Source organism: Anolis carolinensis, chromosome 4 (genome assembly GCF_035594765.1).
Source record: "Anolis carolinensis isolate JA03-04 chromosome 4, rAnoCar3.1.pri, whole genome shotgun sequence".
Taxonomy (NCBI): Eukaryota; Metazoa; Chordata; class Lepidosauria; order Squamata; family Dactyloidae; genus Anolis; species Anolis carolinensis.
Genome location: NC_085844.1, coordinates 146,987,387 through 147,000,660, shown reverse-complemented (window position 1 = coordinate 147,000,660; position 13,274 = coordinate 146,987,387). Strand labels below are relative to the sequence as shown.

Sequence of the window (13,274 nt, the reverse complement as noted above, 5' to 3'; positions counted from 1 at the left end):
GAACAACCCTGTTCAGGAAAAATACATTATATATTAAAATAACATATTCCCGGTTGAATAGCAAAGGTTTCCAGAACAAATGGTTTCTACTTCATCTGAGATCAATAGCAGTAATACAATAACTGGCAAGCTGCCACTGGGCAGTTTATTCTTCAGGCGCCTTGTCATTAAGGAAGCTTAATCAGAGCAAAAACTTTGTAACAGTAGTTGAAGTATCATCAAAGAGAAAAATCAATGTAAGGATCATAGAGACCCTGCAGTTTGGAGATATATCCTTGACTCAAGAAGTCCATATATGCATTGAAAATTGTTCAGAAACTTCTGTTGGCTCAAAGAGCTGCAGTCAGATTGCTAACTGGGGCGTATGCAATTCCATTGTGGCAACAGCTCTGCTGATTGTTGAAGGCTTTAATGGCCAGAATCACTGGGTTGCTGTGAGTTTTCAGGGCTGTATGGCCATGTTTCATAAACATTATCCCCTAACATCTCCCAACAAAGGATTTCCCCAGGCAGGAATCAGCCAGGCTTTGAAGCTGCATGGCTTTTCAATGCTAATCAAGGTGATTAATTGCAAAATTCAGGCAGACAAGAGTTCTTTCTCCCACCCTGAACATTCCACAGATATATAAACCCCACAACCTCTGAGGATGCCTGCCATAGATGTAGCTGAAACATCAGGAGAGAATGCTTCTGGAACATGGCCATACAGCCCGGAAAACTCACAGCAACCCAGCTCTGCTGGTTTCTGGTCTGTTTGGGTCCCGCCAATCTGGAGCACTGTGTCTTCCTCTAAGAGCATGCCTTCAGCCCTGTCATTATCATCTATGTTTAGTAGGATGGAAAACAGAGCTTTTTCTGGGCCTGCTTTCAGACCTACTTTGGCGGCCTTGGATGGCAACATCCTTATTCTCCTTTCACCAACGATGCCAATGAGATTTTAACAACTGACTGCAAGGGCTCTAATTTCACTGACTTCTTACTGTCTATTTGGGTGATCACATCTCCCTATACGAACACTGAGATCTTCAGGAGAGACCCTTCTCTCGATCCCACCTCCACTGCAATCTCAGTTTGCGATGGGAACGAGAGAGAGGGCCTTTCCAGTGGCTGCTCCTCGACTCTGGAACACCTTCTGTCCTTCTAGTGGCAGGCTAAAACCTTCTTATTCAGAGATGTATTTAAAGATGAAGGTTTTTAAGATCATGTCAGGGGGTGCTGTGGGTTTAATGCCGTTCACATTTAATTCTGTTTTAATGTTTGTATACATTTAGAGCCCCATCTACACTACCATATAAAATCCAGATTGTTGTGTGTTTTCCGGGCTGTATGGCCATGTTCTAGAAGCATTCTCTCCTGATGTTTCACAAACTCTGAGGATGCCTGCCATAGATGTGGGTGAAATATCAGGAGAGAATGCTTCTGGAACATGGCCATACAGCCCAGAAAACACACAACAACCCTGTGATTCTGGCCATGAAAGCCTTTGACAACAAAATCCAGATTATCTGCTTTGAACTGGATTATAAAGCAGTGTAAATCCAGCTATGGTTGTATTTTGAGCTGCTTTGAGTCTCTTTTTAGAGAGAGAAAATAGGAAAATAATAATAATAAATCTTTTATAGATTTGTCTTAAGTAGTTTTAATTCTAAGGATAAATGCATTTTGATTAACTTTTTGTAAGTTTTACTTCTGTCTCTGAGAGCTTTTATGAGCTGTCTTGAATCCCACTTTTGGAAAAAAAAAAGAAAGATGGGATATTAATTAATAGTAGCCGAAGTAGTAACAATAGTAGTAACAATCATCACCAAATTCAGATGACGACATGAGTTTCAGATGTTGTTTTGTGTGCCATGCTATACTTGTTACCATAAAAAAGTTATTTGGTGCTTTACAGATAGTAAAGGTAAAGGTAAAAGTTTTCCCCTGACATTAAGTCTAGTCATGTCCAACTCTGGTGGGTTGGTGCTCATCTCCATTTCTAAGTCGAAGAGCCGGTGTTGTCCATAGACATTTCCAAGGTCATGTGGCCGGCATGACTGCATAGAGTGCTGTTACCTTCCCGCTGGAGCAGTACCTATTAATCTACTCACATTTGCATGTTTGTGAACTGCTAGGTTGGCAGAAGGTGGGGCTAAGAGCAGGAGCTCACCCCACTCCAGGGATTCAAACTGCCGACTTTTTGGTCAGCAAGTTCAGCAGCTCACCAATTTAACCCACTGCATTACTGAGGGCTCTGGGGGCTTTAAAGGTTGTCTATAACAAATCCAAAAGGAATTTAAAATATTGATTCTTTACTATTAAAGAAGGTACCGATAAGTATTATAGTTTACATATTTCATTACATCTTCTATATTTGCTAAAACTGACTTATTAAACTCTTCCCATGTAATGATGTAAATTGAATTGCTAGTTATAATTGTACTATATTATTCCATTATCCATTCTATGCAACATGCAATATATCATATTTCCTAAATAGAATTTCAGTCTACTTCATACACTGCAATCCCTTTGTACTCATTTCTCATATACAACAATTCCAGTAAGAACAGACTGTTTTCTTCCTAGGCCTGACAAAAACACTTTATACTGTATATGTTGCATACCTATATATATCAGAAGGTGTTACCAGTAAAAAGAGTGAACTACTGAAATGAAGTATTGTGCTTTTGGTAATCTGTGGCCAAATTCAAATGGTAAATACACAAACACACATGCACATATATTTACTGTATCTTGGAAATGAAAATACATACATATGCACAACACCATTCATATGATATACAGTATGTGAGTATCAGATTTCTAAATGAGGCCTCCATGCATCTGTCAAGTTTGCTATTACGGGAGCTTCAAAAAACTTAATAATGATCCACAAAACACAATGAAAAATTAAAATCTCCCAGTGGAAAATATTGCTTTCAAGAATCAGTGTTTCCAAAAGCTTCCCCACATAATATCCACTGGATGGTATAAACTGAATAAACAGTTTTGAATCATTTGCTCTCTTCTGCAAATGGAATAGGGTCTTCAATTTGCGGGTGGAGCTAAGAGCTAGTAGAAGCCTCCACTGGAGAGAAAAGCAGAATATAAGAATAAGAGATGCTTCCAAAGGCCCCTTCTATACTGCCATATAATCCAGATTATCAAAGCAAATAAATCACATTATCTGCTTTGAACTGGATTATCTGAGTCTACACTGCCATATAATCCAGGTCAAAGCAGATAATCTGGATTTTATATGGCAGTATAGAAAGGGCCATAGACACACTGTTCCAGAAGGTCTCCCAACCCTACAAAACAAATTTTCAGCTGCAAAGGCCTGCAGAGGTGAGGGAGGCTCAGTAAAAATTGTATTCCAGCTCGCTGCGTCCATCAACACAGCACTAGAGAGAATATAAGCTACAGAAATCACCTCCCATTTCTCAGCCATAAAATTACCTTTACAAAGTAAAGGTATGTATCTTTCTGCAGGTCTAGGAGCAGTTCTGTGGCAGAAACTACTGAGTCCTCACTGAGAACGAATGCATCTCAAAGATATAATTAAACACTCTCATCTTGTTTCCTGCTTAAACTATTTAATAATATGCTACAAAAATAATAAAAATGTTTTGGATGGATGTACTATGAAATACTTTTTACCTGCCATTCAGTGCTTCTAGCCAACACAGGTCTAAAGAATAGGTGAAGGAAAAGGTTTCCCCTTGACATTAAGTCTAGTTGTGTCCAACTCTGGGGGTAGTGCTCATCTCCACTTCTAAGACGAAGAGCTGGTGTTGTTGTTAGCCACCTCGAAAGTCATGTGGCCAGCATGACTGCATAGAGTGCCATTACCTTCCTGCCAGAGCAGTACCTATTGATCTACTCACATTTGCATGTTTTCGAACTGCTAGGTTGGCAGAAGCTGAGGCTAACAGCAGGAGCTCACCCCGTTCTCTGGACTTGAACTGCCAACCTTTTGATCAGCAAGTTCAGCAGCTCAGGGGTTTAACCAGCTGCGTCACCGGCAATTTAAATGTTCTGAAATGTGGTCTACAGCTAGCTCTCTTGCAAAAAGAAAAAAATAAGCCCAAGGTTCTGATCCGAAAGAGAGTGAACACAATAATGAACCAGTCTTTATAAAACAGGAATAGCTCAACAAACAGTAAAACCAGTGGTTATCATTCCTTTTTTTGGCGGTTGACTATGCCAAACTAGGTATCACCTTGCAGCAGAAATTGGGAAAAGAAGAATTTGGAATGATACAGCAGCACATCAATAGGAGCATGCTAATGTTAATGCACAATGGGTTTCTCATCGTAAGTGGCAGTACTTTACCCTACAATCCGCACCCAAAATTGGGCTAGTAGAGTACTGCAGAGAGTGGCCAGATTGGATTTTAAATAAGGGCTGCAAGTAGATTTTGTGACAATTTACCTTAACAATATTCCTCAGTGGCATAGTCCCATGGGAGAACCGATGAACAAATATTGTTTCAATCAACCTTTTGATGTAGTGGAAAGAATGGCAGATACATGCCAAGCTAGAAACAGCAAGATAAAAGCATTTCAGAAAGCTAAAGAGACAAATAGGGCAAGACAATTGGATTAAAGTTGTGATTCCCCCAAAGTAATTAATTCCTCTGGCCTTGAAGTGTGACTTACTTAACTACTGGATGTCGGCTCGTGGTAAACCTGTCATCCAGGCCATAGATAAAAGGCATGCGGAAATAAAACACAAAATAGATGAACAATGGGCCCGAATATTCTATTAGAAACACCTGAAAAAGAGAGAATAATTATTAGATGTCTCCCACAATCAGTCTCGGGGTACAGCCAAATACCCAAAGGCTACATGGGACTAGCTTCCCCAAACTCAACATTGACTGCCAATCTCCCACTCACTATGGATGTTGAACCAACACTTGTAATGCATCACAACTCACACCCACATTTTATCCCCACTTGTAGAAGGCAACGGGGCATGTGAACATTGCTAGAGCAGGTACCCTCAAGGATAGGCAGCTCCTGAACACCAATAGATGTGAACACTCACATGGATGTGAACAGTCCAGCAAGTCCAGGACAGCAATGGGCAGTGGAGAACAATCTTGGAGGCCCTCAAAAATCTAGAGATGGCCTTTAGAGATATGGAAAGAGGTTTGTTGGAGGCTGTTCAACTAATTTTGGCTGGGCTTCTGTTTGATAGTTACACGATTATGAACTGGCGTAATGATTTCATGAATGCTGAGGATTCGTTAACATGACTGTCTCAAGCTCCTTTTTTCATTGCCTGAACTAAAGGCTTCTTGAAGCACTGCAGATTAGGAAATGATACCTGCAGCACATCAAAACAAGCAGTTGTGGTAGGACCTCAAGAGGTCTCTCCAGATGCCTGTTCTTAATGAACCTCATGACCAGGATAGCACCGCAGATGTCATTTCCAGCACTAGCATTTGGTTGGACCAATGTCAGGATAAAAAGGAAACATCATCTGATGTAACTACACTGGACCCATGGTGCTCTGCCTTTTCTCCTATGGCTCACTGCATTTTGAGCCTGCAATATATCCTTAAGCTATACTGCTTTTCACCTTCACTTAAAGAGGGCTGCCAAGAGAGAGAAAAAGAGCAACTATACAGTCTTTTTTTCACAAAAAAAGTCTGAGAAGTAAAATGGAAGACAGTAAATACACTGCAGCTTATGGACTTTTCTGAGCTGGTTGACAAGGCTATTGTCTACCAATGTCTGCTTGGCTATCTGAAAGCCTGCTGAGTGAACAAGCATTTAACATATAATATAAGATCACCACACTTTCTTTTACAGCAGTGGTGGGAATTATACAGCCCTCCAGATATTTATGAACATAATTCCAGCAAACCTGAGCAGCATAGCAAATAGTGAGGAATGATGGAATTACAGTCCAACATCACCTGAGAGTCACATGCTTCTTACGGCGCTTCCAGACAGCACAAAAATGCGGGATTTAAATGGAGGACCTGAAAACATGTCCCCACACAGACATGTGGGTCCTGGGATTTCTTCCCCCCGCCATCCTCAAAGGTTTCCTCTGTATCGGAACAAGGTGGCGGGCAGACAGGGGACATCCGGCGGAAGGGTTTTTTTAAAAAAAGAAATCACTCTGAGTTAGACCTTATATGTGCACATGCGAATATCTTAATATAAATACAAGCAGATTCGCATGTACACATATGAGGTTCAGCATATAACAGTTCCGGTCCAACTTGCCTATCTGAATGTATCTCTCCCTATGAGAGCATTGAGGCCCTGCTCTCGGTCTCACACCCTCCGCAAGCGCGACTGGGGGGAATGAGAAACAGGGCTTTCTCAATGGCAGCCCCTTGACTATGGAACTTCCTCCCCAGTGACTTCAGACTGGCCCCCTCTCTCCTGGTCTTCAGAAAAAGGGTGAAGACATGGCTGTGGGCTCAGGTGTTTGGATAGTACAATAGAGAACTGGCATAACTGTAGCAACATAAATGACGACTCCTGGATGAGGTATCATGGTTTTTAAGAGTTTTATGATATTTATATGTTTACATTATTTTTCTGTATATAATTTATTGTACAGTATTTTCTTGTTTGCATATGTGGCATTGAATATTGCCATACTGTAAGCCACTCTGAGTCCTCTTGGAGGTGAGAAGGAGTGGGACATAAATATAGTAAATAAATAACTGAGGGATTTTTTTTTTAAAAAAAACAACTTCCGCAGGATTTCTCTCTTCCCCCAATAGTTTATTCAAGCTCTGTCTAATATTACAAAGTTTAAAATAAACAGTTACAGAGTTTGAATTGCTCTCCATTCATGCTTCCTTTAAACCAGCTGTGTGTCCGTTTCACAGCCCAATCACCTGATCAGTAGTTTTAAGCTTTTTAGAAGTGGATAGGTGCTGGAGCAGTCTCCACAGAGGAGAGGGAAGGAAATCACATACATTTTGCAAGTACAAGGATATAGAAAGATGCAAATACAGTAGAGTCTCACTTATCCAAGCTAAACGGGCTGGCAGAAGCTTGGATAAGCGAATATCTTGGATAATAAGGAGGGATTAAGGAAAAGCCTATTAAATATCAAATTAGGTTATGATTTTACAAATTAAGCACCAAAACATCATGTTATACAACAAATTTGACAGAAAAAGTAGTTCAATATGCAGTAATGTTATGTTGTAATTACTGTATTTATGAATTTAGCACCAAAATATCACGATATATTGAAAACATTGACTACAAAAATGGCTTGGATTATCCAGAGGCTTGGATAAGTGAGGCTTGGATAAGTGAGACTCTACTGTATGTGCATTTTCCAGCCAGAACAGAAATAAAAGAGGAACCTTTTACCCAGTGTTTTTCGTCCATTGCAGCAAATCAGCGTGGATTTATCACTAGCAACATTTAGTCCCCCTTTTATCTCAGGAAATCCTGTATTTTAGATGCTGTGTAGATGGGCCCTTATTCTTGTTTTATAAATTACTGTCTCACACTGCTGCTACATCAACTGTTTATGTCCCCTAATGCCATCTAGAGAGCATGGGGCATTTTTACTAATATTTAGTCCTCTCTGGGACATGTGAAGCCCAGAAGCGGTCTTAGAAGTGACAAAGATGTCTACCACTTGTCATTTTTTCTGAGGAAAAAGACCTAAAATGGCAAGAAGTTGTAAAATTACCCTTCTCATACCTAGGGTAGCCACAAGAACAGTATAGGGTGTACTTTCTCCAACTTTACTTTAAATGATAAAATAGTCCGCATCACAACATTTTTGTGCTAGGAAGCACTTCATCTGTTCAATTTCTACTTGGCATGGGGCTCAGTTAGAAAAAAGTAGAACGTTTGCCAGGACTGGCTGGGGATTCTGGGAGCTGTGGCCCCAAAATGCAAGTTGAATAAGCTCTGGGATAGGCAGTTTGCCTCAGGGCCAGTTGCTTTAATTTATGAAGATTATATATAACCCTTGGATTTTTTCACCTCTGTCTCTCAGTGCTTTCCAAACACTGCTTTTTCTTTTTGTCATGTTGCTGGGCAACAACTGCTGCTTTTTGCACTGTATTTATCTGCCAAGTTTTGTGGCAATTATATATTTCCCCTGTGGATTCTTCATCCCACCATCTAATAATCTTAAAGAAATGGACAAAAAAGACAGCTGAGGAGAGAGAAAGAGTCTTCACTCTTTGTAGAAATCTAAAGAACCTGCAAGAACTTTGCATCAGCACAAAGAGAAAGCAAGACAAGGATGAATTCAAGTAAAACAGTCATTAATTAAAACATCTGAAATGCTGAAGCTCACCATAGTCCATCCTAGTTGGGGCCCTAAATCTTTAAAATAGAGTGTAGCAGTTGTGCCAACAGGGAGCAGCTGGATAATTTCTTCATCCTTCAGTGATTTTCCTTCTGAGAAAAGAGAGGAAGGGTTACAAGGCTTGGTGTCACGAGAGGTGAAGTGAAGCATGCGGCTGCTCATCAAATCTTACATTTGCTGTTGACCTACTGGCACTGCATCTGACAGGATCCCAACCATTCAGTCAATATTCTCAGCTAATTGGGACAAACTGGAAGGGAACTGGTGGCAATAAAACACCTGAAGCTGTTTTCAATCAAGTGAGAACCTTTGGGCAATCTGGTAACTTGCATTATATGCTCTGTTCTCATAAACCCTGCATTTTCTCTTGAAAGAATATGCTATATAGTATTGCATAGTACAGGCAGTACCCAAGTTACGAACAAGGTAGGTTCTGTAGGTTTATTATTAAATTGCATTTGTATGTAAGTCAGAACAGGTATATTTTGAAGTGTAATGCCAGCCATGGAGCCTCCAGTGGCTCAATGTGCTAAAGCGCTGAGCTGCTGAACTTGCAGACCAAAAGGTCCCAGGTTCAAATCCAGGGAGTGGAGTGAGCGCCCGCTGTTAGCTCCAGCTTCTGCCAGCCTAGCAGTTCGAAAGCATGGTAATGTGAGTAGATCAATAGGTACCGCTCCGGCGGGAAGGTAACGGTATTCCATGCAATCATGCCGGCCACATGACCTTGGAGGTGTCTACGGACAACGCCGGCTCTGCGGCTTAGAAATGGAGATGAGCACTAACCCCCAGAGTCGGACACGACTGGACTTAACGTCAGGGGAAACCTTTATCTTTACCTTTTTAATGCCAGCCATACACATGCACATACAGACACACACACACACACACATATATATATATATATATATGCCTGAAGCAGCTACACTGGCTCCTCGTTTGTTTCCGGGTGCAATTCAAGGTGCTAGTTTTAGCCTATAAAGCCCTAAACGGTTCAGGCCCAGCTTGCTTGAGGGGCCGCATCTCCTTCTGTCAGCCCACACGAACCCTGAGAACATCAGGAGAGGCCCTTCTCTCGGTCCCACCACCATCACAGGTGCAGTTAGTGGGAACGCGAGAGAGAGAGGGCCTTTTTGGTGGCAGTGACCAGGCAGCTATTGGTAAGGCACATCACTGAAACCTATCTCGGACTTGACAATGTTTACACGACCTAAAGAAGCGGAGCTTCCAGGATCTTTAGTATGTTTTTATGGATAACCTCAGTGGCCTGAGGCCCAAGGAATTTTTAATGGTACATGTTGTATTTATTAAGCTTGTTGTATATGGTTTGCATAATGTGCTATTTGTTTATCTTTTTTATTTGGGGTTTTTATTTGGGGTTCTGTTGTTGCACTTTTTGAGTCAGGTAATTTCTGCTATTTTAATCATTGTTTGCTGCTTTGAATCCCACCCATGGGAGAAAAGTGGGATATAAATAAAGAAATAAACAAATAAAATGCTTTGGATTGCATAGAAAAGGGGAAACACCCTTGTGGTGTTTGTTTTGCTGTCTGTGCCTCTGTTCAGAGGATTTCACCTCACTTTCTGTCCCTGAGATAATTGGATTTTGAAAAATTTGGCTCGTTGTAGAAGCAAGGATTGGTGATAAAGCTGGAGACCCCTTTTCCCCAAGATAACTCTTCCAGGAGTGAATTTCCCTTCTGAAGGGTAGGTTTCTCTAACTTCCTGTTGTCTCACCCCTGTTCTTAACTGTGGGTTGTTTGTAAGTTGGATGTTTGTAGTTCGGGGACTTCCTGTATAGCATAGCATAGCAATAATCAATATAATCAAATCCATGAATGCTTAATTCACAAATATGGAAGGATGACTGTATCTCCACAAACATCTCCTCTGTCACATCACTGAGACATACAACTGAACCTAGGTTCTCCAGAACTATGCCAACAGAGCACAAGGTCTGGGAAACACTGCTGAGCTGGTAAGACTTCAAACACAATCCCACTAGTAGGCTGTGGGCCTTCCACACAGCCCTATATCCCAGAAAATCCCACAATATCTGCTTTGAATTGAGTTATTTGAGTCCACACTGCCATATATTCCAGTTCAAAGCAGAAAATGTGGGATTTTATTCATCTGTGTAGAAGGAGCCTGTATTTCTGCTAAACCAAATTGGCTATGCTAGCCTAACTAAGTTATTTCACATTTTCATTGTGTTGCTAATTGATGACGTGACCACACCAATTATCAACACAATGAAAGTGTGAAACAGATGCAACCTGGACTGGTGAAAGGACAAGGTTTTGTTTTTGTTTTTTTGGTGTCAGGAGCAACCGGAGTTGCTTCTGGAGTGAGAGAATTGGCCGTCTGCAAGGACGTTGCCCAGGGGACGCCCAGATGTTTTAATGTTTTACCATCCTTGTGGGAGGCTTCTCTCATGTCCCCACATGGAGCTGGAGCTGAAAGAGGGAGCTCATTCACGCTCTCCCCGGGTGGGATTCGAACCTGGCAGCTTTCAGGTCAGCAACCCAACCTTCAAGTCACGAGGCTTTTATCCCCTAGGCCACCGGAGGCCTAGAAGGACCAGTCATAAAGATGTAATAATGGATCTTCAATATATTTATGAGGTATCATTTGTATTTTCACCACCACCACCATCACCATCTTCATCATCTACTTACGGGGATCAAGTCTCATAGACTGCCTTGCTGGATACCACTGGGGATCTGCAGAGATTAATACACACAAAATCACATTAAAAATCGCTCCCAACTACTTAGTGTTCAGATCTTCTAATTTAACCCCTGTGGATCTTAAATTATCTTGCTTCCTGCTAATCACACTCCTTATAATGTATTCATCTTTTCCCTTTTCAGTTAATTATCTTGCTTTTTTCTTCTACAGTTATACAACATTCATTATTTTCACTGAGATGTCTCTGCCTAAGTAAAGAAACAAGGAGAAGCATTTTGCATAAGCTGCACTGCTACATCAACCCACAGTTTCTTGCCATGGCTGCTTAGCTCTTCAGCAATTAAAATAAAACAAAAAACAAAAAACATGCATTTGAACCTCTGCAAAGCACAGGCTGCCTAGGAACTCCTCCATATTCCATGCAATTAAATATATTTCAAATATTTCTTCACTGTTGATCTTATTTTTTAAATAATTTTTGAAAAGCATATATACTTACATATTTTATGGAACATTAGTCTAATATCACTTATTGTAGCACGTGGCTCAACCTAGGTAACAAAAATATTACCAGTAAGATTACATATTAAAAGGATATTCATGACAATGAGTTCTTTTTAATTTTGGAAAATGAAAGAAATACTAAACTAGCTTTCTTGATCAGAATACAGGAATAATGACACAGACTTACTTTACATGGGTTTTTTAAATATTGCTGAGAAACATCTCTAAAGAAATTTGAGAATCCAAAGAAGGCCAATAGAAAAGTGGTAGTAAGATTATTGTTTACCTTTTCCAAAAAGCATAGTTGTTGCTTTGTCTTCCAATCAAGGATTTCCACCTAACAGATGAAACCAAGTGGAAAAATCAGCAAAATGCTAATAGCTCTTCAAGCCATTATACAATGTGAATTGGCTGCCACAGGCAGTGGATTTGGATATCATGGAAAGGGCAACACATTCTTAGTTATGGACTTTATTATTTATTGTTCTTCTTGTTGTTTTCCTTCAAGTCATTTCAGACGTATGGCGACCCTATCACTGATGAGATTTGTTTCTTGGCAAGATTTATGCAAAAGGATTTTGCCTTTTGCCTTCCTTTGAAGCTGAGAAAGTATGATTTACTCATGGTTACCCAGTGACTTTTTCTTTTTGGAGGAGAGAGGTGGAAACCATCCCTCCATCCCATGGGACTGCGAATCTGCTCTTAACATCATTATAAGATACTTAAAGTCCACATTGCCAAATGAAGAAGATTCAGAGGACAGAATGCTACCCAGTCAGCTGTAATCATGAATTTTAAACTTGTGTTCACTATATTTTAATCTTTGTTCTGTGTATTTTAATATATATATATGTAGATTTTTTTGAATTTGTGTTTTATCATGTTTTAGCTATGTTGTAACTGGCCTTGAGCCATGAGAAGGTGGGCAAGAAATAAAATAATAATAATTATTATCTGCATTGAACTAGATTATGAGAGTCTACATTGCCATATAATCCAGTTCGATATAATTAAACTGCATTCTGAAACTGCAACATATGGCAATGTAGATCTAGGCTGAGAAATAAGCACTGAAATGATTCAATATATTGTTTCCACTGGTATTCATATCATATCTCAATGTGGACAACCATACAACAACTCTTGTGCTAGCCTTGAGACACCTTTTCACCCAGCACCACACCAGAGTCTGCAAAAGTTTATTAAGAAAAGCATGTACAAAAGGAAAAGGTCATTTTCCAAAAGTGCAGTAGAGTAGAAAAAACAAAATAGAAACATTCCAAAAATGGCAAAGTCCACAGCAGTTATTCAAACAGAAATCCATAAGTATGAAAACAGGAACTTTTTCCAAGGTAAACCCTTCAAGGAACAATGGCAAAAAAAGGAAACTTGAATCATGAACTTGAGAGCCGAGACAGGAATACCATCCTTATAGTAACATTGTCTCCTCTGAAAGGCACAAAATAATCCCCACTTAATTTAAGCCAAGCAAGAAGCCACGAGATCATGTCAAATGCACCTGGGCTTCAAGGACTTCTCACGGATTCTATCAGAACATCTAATTAGTCTATTTTTCACCCCTTCCATTCTCAAACCTAATCTGGCTTCTCAGGAAAATGTCCCATCGGCCGAAGGCCATTTCACAAGGGAATTGAAATCTTCATTTTCTGTAGCCTGGGAACAAACACAGGAATTCCAAACAACGGCCTCCTCAGCCTGCAATTCTTTCTGATCATAGCAGACTCTTCACTTTGAAAACAATCAATTCCCTCATCCTCTGAAAA

At 40.3% G+C, this 13,274-nt stretch overlaps 1 protein-coding gene across 2 annotated transcripts in view; it reads right to left on the bottom strand.

Annotated features, from left to right (window-relative positions):
- LOC100560578 (very-long-chain enoyl-CoA reductase) overlaps positions 1 to 13,274 on the bottom strand; it is a 46,567-nt gene that overhangs the window by 10,914 nt on the left and 22,379 nt on the right. Inside the window, exons 2-7 of one of the 2 annotated variants that reach the window (XM_062977963.1) lie at positions 11,777 to 11,827; positions 11,486 to 11,537; positions 10,974 to 11,018; positions 8,287 to 8,390; positions 4,644 to 4,759; positions 4,417 to 4,522 (exon numbers count right to left, since the gene is read on the bottom strand). In XM_062977963.1, coding sequence (XP_062834033.1) covers positions 4,417 to 4,522; positions 4,644 to 4,759; positions 8,287 to 8,390; positions 10,974 to 11,018; positions 11,486 to 11,537; positions 11,777 to 11,827 — 474 coding nt within the window. The remainder of the gene's footprint in view (positions 1 to 4,416; positions 4,523 to 4,643; positions 4,760 to 8,286; positions 8,391 to 10,973; positions 11,019 to 11,485; positions 11,538 to 11,776; positions 11,828 to 13,274) is intronic. The other variant, XM_062977964.1, reaches the window with a different exon arrangement.